This window comes from Nansenia antarctica (genome assembly GCF_963989245.1).
Source record: "Nansenia antarctica genome assembly, chromosome: 5".
NCBI classification, from domain to species: Eukaryota; Metazoa; Chordata; class Actinopteri; order Argentiniformes; family Microstomatidae; genus Nansenia; species Nansenia antarctica.
Genome location: NC_137690.1, coordinates 66,130,610 through 66,139,885, shown reverse-complemented (window position 1 = coordinate 66,139,885; position 9,276 = coordinate 66,130,610). Strand labels below are relative to the sequence as shown.

The 9,276-nt window shown below is 43.0% G+C and overlaps 1 protein-coding gene across 1 annotated transcript; it reads left to right on the top strand.

Annotated features, from left to right (window-relative positions):
• Positions 1-7,411: 7,411 nt before the first annotated feature.
• On the top strand, positions 7,412-9,042 carry LOC308158264 (MOB-like protein phocein; the record flags this gene model as incomplete). Its single annotated transcript, XM_080531858.1, has 7 exons — positions 7,412-7,425; positions 7,586-7,702; positions 7,918-7,960; positions 8,058-8,144; positions 8,321-8,400; positions 8,628-8,739; positions 8,911-9,042. 7 exons carry the CDS (start codon positions 7,412-7,414, stop codon positions 9,040-9,042), a joined length of 585 nt encoding a protein of 194 aa, XP_080387984.1.
• Between the last annotated feature and the right edge of the window lie 234 nt (positions 9,043-9,276).

Genomic DNA, 9,276 nt, shown 5'->3' with positions numbered 1-9,276 from the left:
TATGTTTTGTTGTATTGTTCTTCCCATGATGGATGTATGTTTATCTTGTAGATAGTAATAGGTATTTGTCTGTATTATCTTGTAGATAGTACTAGTTTTTTTTGTCTGTCTTACATGTAACGATGAATTGAGAATCAAGGACCCCAATTGAAATAAGCCAGTGGCTTTCTTGGGTTTTTATCCTTTTAGTTGACCTTGTATGTAATATGTACTTTCATGTACCTACTTCTGCAAATCTTCTAATCTTCTAATCTTCTAATAAAGTTGCACTCAATCAAAGTTTCCTTTTTACCACACACAGACATGGTGCAAGCCAGGTCATATCACTATCAAAGAGCAAGTCTGCACTCCAGACATAGAACTGTTGGCGCTAGGTTTGAGGCCAGATCTCTGTCCGAGAGAGTTTTCACATGTTGTGGCTGTGACTGTTTACATTCCACCAAGCGCGACCCCGGCGCGCGCAAATGACGTCATCCATTCCTGTATCGCGGGGATACAGACCGCTCACCCAAATGCATTTATCATTGTGAATGGGGACTTCAACCATGTAAATATGGAAAAGACATTGACGGATTTTACCCAGTATGTCACATGTAAAACAAGGGAGAACAAAATACTAGACAAACTATATGCCAATGTGAAGGGAGCCTACACATCCACTGCCCTCCCGCCACTAGGGGCATCCGATCACAATATGGTCTGGATGGAACCAACATACACCCCTATCATAAAAAGGCTGCCTATCACCACCAGGACTGTCCAGCAATGGTCAGAAGACGTGGAGGAGGAGCTGAGGGCGTGTTTTGAAACAACCGACTGGGGGATGTTCCAGAGAGTCCACGGGGAGGACATAGATGGTCTGCTAGACTGTGTCACAGACTATATCAAGTTCTGCGAGGAGAGCATCGTCCCCATTAAAAAGGTACGGTGCTTTCCTAACAACAAGCCGTGGATAAATGGGAACATCAAGAACCTTCTGAAAAGGAAGAGGAGGCTATTTAAGGCAGGGGACACTGAGGGAGCCAGGGCCACTCAGAAGGAGGTGAAGAAGGAGCTGAGAGCAGCCAAAGAGGAATACAGGAGGAAATTGGAGGGCGGGCTAGAGGCCCACAGCTCCAAGGAGGTGTGGAAGGGCTTCAAGAAGATCACGGGCCACAAGCAGCCACACACTGTGGTGGAGGGGACCCGAGAGCAGGCGGATGACCTGAACTGCTTCTTTAACAGGTTTGACCAACCATCCCCCTGTCACCCCCCACAGCCCCCGACCCTGTCACAGCCCCCGACCCTGTCACAGCCCCCGACCCTGTCACCCCCCCATCCCCCTGTCACCCCCCACAGCCCCCGACCCTCTCCTCCCCTCTCCAATGTACCGCACCCCTGGCAACAGTAGCCCCCACTCCCCCTGACACCCCAGCAGCACCCCAGCAGCAACTGCCTCCCCTTACCAACACCAGGAGCCAGGGAGCATGCTTCACACCTGGAGACACCGGTACTCACAGCTTTATAACATCTGAGCAGGTGAGAAGGCAGCTTTCCAGGGTGAATGTGAACAAGTCCAGAGGTCCAGACAACATCAACCCCAGGGTTCTGAAGGTGTGTGCTGGAGAGCTGGCGGACACATTCCAACATCTCTTCAGTCTATCTCTAAGATTGAGGAGGGTGCCACAGCTCTGGAAGACCTCTTGCATAGTCCCAGTGCCAAAGAAGGGACGGCCCAGAACCCCAAACGACTACAGACCTGTCGCCCTGACACCACAGGTCATGAAGATCCTGGAGAGGCTAGTGCTGCAACACCTTAAGCCCCAGGTGAAGGACTTCCTGGACCCCCGGCAGTTTGCATACCAGGAGAGCATGGGGGTGGAGGATGCCATCATTTACATGCTGCACAGGGCCTACACACACCTGGAGAGGCCACAGAGCATGGTGAGGACCATGTTCTTCGACTTCTCCAGTGCATTTAACACTATCAAGCCATCACTGCTGGCTGACAAACTAGCAGTGATGTGTGTGGAGGACTCCCTGACGGCTTGGATCCACAACTACCTCACAGACAGGCGTCAGTATGTGAGACTGCAGGGCTGTCAGTCTGAGGTGGTGGTGTGCAACACCGGTGCCCCCCAGGGAACTGTTCTGTCACCCTTTCTCTTCACCCTCTATACCTCCGACTTCCAGTTTAGCTCCGACCAGTGCCACCTGCAGAAGTTTTCGGATGACTCCTCTATCGTCGGTTACATCACAGACGACAGGGATGAGGAGTACAGGGCCCTGGTGGAGAGCTTCGTGCAGTGGTGCGACACCAACTACCTTTTGCTTAACACCAGCAAAACAAAGGAGTTGGTGGTGGATTTTAGGAGGAAGAGAAGGACCCCAGCCCCCATCACCATCAAGGGGGTGGAAGTCGAGAGGGTGGACTCCTACAGGTACCTGGGAGTACAAATTAATAACAAACTGGACTGGACTGACAACACCAAGGCTCTTCTCAGGAAAGGGCAGAGCAGACTGTTTTTCCTGAGAAGGCTGAGGTCTTTCGGTGTCTGCAACAAGCTGCTGCAAATGTTTTATCAGTCGGTGGTTGCCAGCGTTCTGTTCTTCGCCGTGGCCTGCTGGGGTAGAAACATCTGTGCCAGGGATGCTGCGAAGCTAAACAAACTGGTGAAGAAGGCCAGCTCTGTGGTGGGGACCGGGCTGGACAGCCTAGAGGTGGTGGCAGAACAGAGGATGGGGAAAAAACTGGCGGCCATGCTGGCCAATCCCTCCCACCCGATGTACTGCGAGCTGGCAGGGATGAGGAGCAAGTTCAGCCACAGATTTGTTCTCCCCCGTCAAAGTACAAAAAGATTTGGACAGTCCTTTGTTCCAGCTGCACTCCGACTATACAACCAGGCCCTGCAGGGTGGGGGAGACCTGGAGCTGGAACTTTTGGAACTTTTTACTTATTGAGCCTGCACTGTTTTATGTATTTTATTGAATGCTTTTCTGTTTTCTGTATTGAATGTTTTCTGCCCTAACTGAGCTGTTTGACAACAACATTTCCCCATTGGGGACAATAAAGGTTTTCAATCAATCAATCAATCAAGATATTCGTCGAACAAGACGTTGTTATGAAAACCCGATAGAACATTATTCTCTAATGGTTGAAGAAGCAATTAGACAAGCAATCAAGATATTCATGTTTTACTTGTGAAATGAAATCCAATATGCAACAATGCAACATTAATTTATACTGTATACAACAACATACATTAAGAATGCAGGTTGGTGTTCCTTTAAAAGGATCTTGGACCTTAAAAGGTGTGGAAGTAGGAGCAAGTGGGAAAAAGAATAATACAATAAAGTATTGCAGAATAACTGTGCAGAATAACAGTTGTGTGTTGCTTTGCAAGCACAATTATAATGTACAAAGAAACACAAGAACAACCAAATATAATTCAAGATCAGCTCTGAAAACACTTGGGCAATTGCGACTATGGATCAGTCTGTGTGACTCTGCCATCCATTATTCAGCTCTTCTACCATTGAAGTTGTCTGAGAGACCAAAAACAGAAACAAAATAATGTTCATATTTGTGTGTTACATTGTTTGTGGAAATGTGCATTTCCAGCAACAACTGGAGGCATTAAAATACTTTGAAGAATTTAAAATTCCATTATGTTATTGGTCACACTGCAGCAAATGTTGTGGAAAATCACATAGCATTCATACACTTTATTACGTTTTCTCTACAAGAAGTCGTCTAATATAAACTACAAGGATAGTCTAATGTTGACCCAAAACATGAATAAAGCCTCTGAAGACCTCTAACTTCACATTTATATTCTAATATCAATGATTTGATCTCACCTTTTAATGGACGGGTCATCTGGTCTTTTATCACTGGAGCTAGGTTTGACACTGAAATAAATTTCATAATTGAGTTACAATCAATAAATCTATCTTTAACAGTGTAACAGCAGTAGGGTTCTTAAGATTGCCCACTGACTCTATGTTCATTTTACAACATTTAACTGATTATCTTTTTTTTTTCTAAATATGTTTGTAGGGCATTTCTGCTTTATCAGGATAGGCACAGTAGAAAGAGATTGACAGGAAGGATGGGTGAGAGAGAAAGTGATTATGAGACACACTTTAAAGTGTAGTAGGTAGTAAAAGTATGTATAAAAGTATGGTTTGAATGGATGAGTATACCAGTGACATGAAAAAAATATACGTAATAGTTTTATCTATACTACTTTTTGTGAATAAACAATCCTTCGATAGCAGATAAAGCAGTAATCTGTTAATGACAGAATGAGGACAGACTCACTTTGGAAGCTTCCTTTGTCTGCCTGCTGTGCCTGGGGTGCTTTGCCTGGAAAAAATAATTACACTTAGTTATCTATTTTCAACTCTTCTTTTTATAGGCCCTGTCAGCTCTGTAAGTTCAGTTTAATTACAAACTGTAAAATAAAAAATCAAATCAAATCACTGGAGCTTGGTATGACACTGAAAGAATTGACATACAGTATACTTGTCAGAAAGAATGAGAGATCATGACTCATAACCAGCCATCTGCTACAGCAGGGGTCGGCAATAGGCGGCCCGCGGGCCATTGCTGGCCCATCACCAATAATATTTGGCCCAGCAGAATATTTGGAGAATCCACTTTTTTTTTTCTTTTTTTTTTTTTTTTTTACAATATCCGACCGACAGTCCCACATATAGCGCCTATAATGTCCGAATAGAGAATCTACCTCCACCTGAATAATGCTTATTGTACTTTTATCCATGTTGAGAGTGAATGACACAGGGACAGACAATCAGGCAGCGGGGTGCACCGAAGCGCGCTGACGCTGAACCCCTCATAGTGAATCATAAGTAGGTGGACAACGTGTAGTGCTGAAATAGCCGTGTGTGGTTTGAAAAAAATAACACCAGCTCAGTAAATAATTCAAAGGTAATGTTTACGTATATGTGACTGCAACACACATATGAACAGTAACAAAGCAAATTCAGTTTAATATTCTGAAAAACATTGACAACAAAATCGGTGAAAAAAAGAAAAGAAAGAAAAGTAATCCGCTTATGCGAGGGGTGGTGGTGCATAGGCCTATGCTCCTGAAACGACAGAGCAAACCCGCTATTAGGGATAATAATTACAATGAGCCATTCATTCAAAATATACAAAATACAATTAGGTTATTAAATACAATAACGACAGGCTTGGTACTCACTTAATGTGAAAAGTGGCATCTCCCATCGGTCAGTATTTGCTTGATATCTGGTTATATGGACGTCACTTTAATCCGCAGGCAGTTCTCAAGTTTTTTTTTGCATCAATCGATTCCTCTCGTGCGTCTTTATCACATTCATTGAGGAAAAGGACGACTCGCATGTATAGAAAGGGAACATTGTGAGCACGGAAGATGTGAGTCTCACAACGGCTTTGCGTTGATGAAACCAGGTAGGATGAACATTATAGTTCGCTGTCCATTCCTCTTTAAATGCCCTGTTTTCACCGTCAACTTTCCTCTTTACACCTTTGGAGAGTGACATGATGTTTCTCTTGCTAGTTAGCAGGTTAAATGTTTAGCTAACTTCACCCGGCACGCAAACAACCAATCCAATAATAATGTGACCTTGTCTGGGAGGAGGGGGGAATCATTCAGAATGAAAGTATGTTAAATAATTATTAGAATAAGCTAGGCTGCGCTACATCGTCAGTCCACACATTTATTATTCAAAACTATGGAAAAGGGTGAAACTACGTTTCAACGTTGTTGAGAATCACAACACAAACTTGCTAGTCAAGCCAAAATACTGCAACGTAATGGATTGGACTGCTACCTAGTTAACTACAACACTACTTTACATTGTTACCTAGTTAACTACAACACTACTTTACATTGTTACCTAGTTAACTACAACACTACTTTACATTGTTACCTAGTTAACTACAACACTACTTTACATTGTTACCTAGTTAACTACAACACTACTTTACATTGTTACCTAGTTAACTAGAACACTACTTTACATTGTTACCTAGTTAACTAGAACACTACTTTACATTGTTACCTAGTTAACTACAACACTACTTTACATTGTTACCTAGTTAACTACAACACTACTTTACATTGTTACCTAGTTAACTACAACACTACTTTACATTGTTACCTAGTTAACTAGAACACTACTTTACATTGTTACCTAGTTAACTACAACACTACTTTACATTGTTACCTAGTTAACTACAACACTACTTTACATTGTTAGCAGGCTCACAAAACAAGCTGTGTTAGTTGACTAGCGATGTGTACATTTTTCGAAAGAAAAGTCAAAGCATTAGAATGTGTCACATTTTTTAACAATCAATTACTTATGAATGAATTAATGGAATGAATGAATGGTCTTTATTGTCATTGCTACAGTACAGGTACCAAACAACGAAATTTAGGAGGGGTGGCTCCCCTGGTGTTAGGAAAAAAAAAATTAAAAAAAAAAAAAAAAAAAATCGGGCCCGCCATCTAGTGGCTCAAAAAATGTTTGGCCCGAGGCCAAACCTAATTGCCGACCCCTGTGCTACAGGATGAGTGAGTGCCTTACATTTCCATTAGTGGCGTCTTTTTTGGAGTCGGTGCTGAGACTTCAGGGTCACCCAGCTTTGAGGTTTCTCTGGATAGGAAATAGAGATCAACTGGTAAAGTCATCTCATAGTCATCACTGTACATCCTAACATAATTGTAACAACATCAAAAGTGGTGATTACAATCACTTGGTTTTACAATCAAGGTAATGCTTTGCTTTCTGAGAAAGCATTACCTGCTCTTAACACCTCTCTTCTTTAGCTGCCACGCTGCCAACACTGCCATTGCACTGGCACAGAATAAAGCAATGACACACACTGCCACTGGAAGAAATGGCAAAAACCGAGATTAATCAAATTCACTTGAATATTAGTAATGTCTGCAACACTGTTAGGCTCCCACTGTGATTAACTGAGACATACAAACAAGTATCAAGATAGGACCTGAAGAACTGAGTCCTCTGTGGCTCAGTTGGTAGAGCATGACACTAGATTGTAGGTTCGATTCCCGCTGGGACCATATATACTAAAAGATGAATGCACTCACTGCCATGTAAGTCACTTTGGATAAAAGCGTCAGCTAAATGGCATATATATAACGGACATACCAGTGGGATCAAAAGGTGGTCTGTTTGTTTCTCAGTAAATCACATTGAGAGCAACATTAGTTTTATGTGTCTGCATGCAGTTTGAAGGTTTTTGCAGAGCCAACCACCAAGCTTGGGTGTGGTTAGAAGGTCCATTTTCCTGCTTTTGAGAGGAGCTAGCTAGTTGTTCCTGAAGACTTCCATTCATTATGCATTTAGCAATGGCTCCGTAACTACCTTCAAACTGCACGCAGACATAAACATGGTATCGATGCGGTAAATACTCTGGGTAAATAGAAAAAATGAAATGTTAAACTATCCCTTAGTTTTTTGCTTAATAGCTCTACAGTTAGCACAAGTTTTCATTCTGCCACGGAAGTTTCTGACGTTGAATTCCAATGCTATTGTGGTATTTTGTGTATGTCTGCCTATGTAGCTCTTGTTCTTCTCAGTACATCCAGCAGAACATCCGGACAGACTGCTCAAACATCGACAAGATCCTGGAGCCCCCTGAAGGTCAGGACGAAGGGGTCTGGAAGTATGAACACCTCAGGTAGTGGTTGACATTAAACACTTCCAAAAAAACACATAATGTGCACTGGTACTGGGAAAGTCAAATCTCATTGTGGTCTTTGACTCATTAGAAGGAATACCAGTGACGATGTTTTTGCTATATAGGGAATGTCGTTCACCCTTCTGTGACCTCTCTTTCTCACGATGAAAGCCAATTTTAACGCCCAAACTGTTGTCTCTTGTTGTCTGTTTCAGACAGTTCTGTTTAGAGCTGAATGGACTTGCAGTGAAATTACAGGTATACACTAACTTAAATGATTGGCCGCTTGGAAGATAGCCCCATTTTTGTCTGAGTGGTAATTAATTTGCAAGTCTAACATAATGCTCCGCCATAGGGAGAATGCCACCCAGACACATGCACCCAGATGACTGCAACAGAGCAGTGGATCTTCCTCTGTGCTGCCCACAAGACCCCCAAAGAGGTATGTTCCACTCTCTACCGATATCGGCTGCTTATTAGAGGCAGATCAGTGGTTCAGTCCTTACAACCTTTCCCTAGTCCTTTAGCCCCCAAACATTCATGTGCCAGTTATACATTTCTAACTGTGTTATACTCATTATTTCAGACTGATATTCAAATGTATGTTGTTTCCTACAGTGTCCAGCCATCGACTACACCAGACACACTCTGGACGGCGCTGCCTGCCTCCTCAACAGCAACAAGTATTTCCCCAGCAGGTGAGGAGTTGTGTGTATGCTTCCACTAACGTTGAACACTTACATCCTTCACTCTGACATCCGTTTTGATTGACTGTACTTGTTTACCGTCTAGTTCACTAATACTCAACCTCTCATACTGTATTGACTGATATGTTTACCTCCATTTGATGGTTGCTGTAAACAGAATGCTGTTCCAGTATGTGAATGGTGACATTTTCTCAGTAAATGGCTGGTTCCTTTTGCAGGGTGAGTATTAAAGAATCATCTGTAGCGAAGTTGGGTTCTGTTTGTCGGCGGATCTATAGGATATTCTCCCACGCCTACTTCCACCATCGCCAGATCTTCGACCATTACGAGGTAAACCGTGTCTGCCATCTCTCCACCATCTACCCTCTCTCTCTCTATATACCATCACTGAGATTTGCCAGTGACTACATACGTTCACTATCATTGTTGTTAAAATGTTTCGTTGACCTACTTTTTTTTTTATATGGATAAAAGCTAAATTAATTCCCTTGCTTTCTCCAGAACGAGACGTTCCTGTGTCATCGGTTCACGCGATTTGTGATGAAGTACAACCTGATGTCAAAGGATAACCTGATAGTGCCCATAATGGAGGACGAGGTTCAGAATGAAGCGGAAGGAGAGAATGAGGCCTGAGACTATTACACCGTGCCAAACTTACAATGACATATTCACACATGCTGTTCCCCACTAGACGCACACAAAGCAAAACCACCCATTATTTTATCCTATTAGACCCAAGAGAAACGGCACTGAAATCGCCTATGCTAGCTTAAGTAGACTGCTTTCATTAATTATAGTCCATCCTTACTTAGCTTGAGCTTTTCAGAGAACATGACAGTGTTGTGATGTGTGTGGGAGATGGACAGT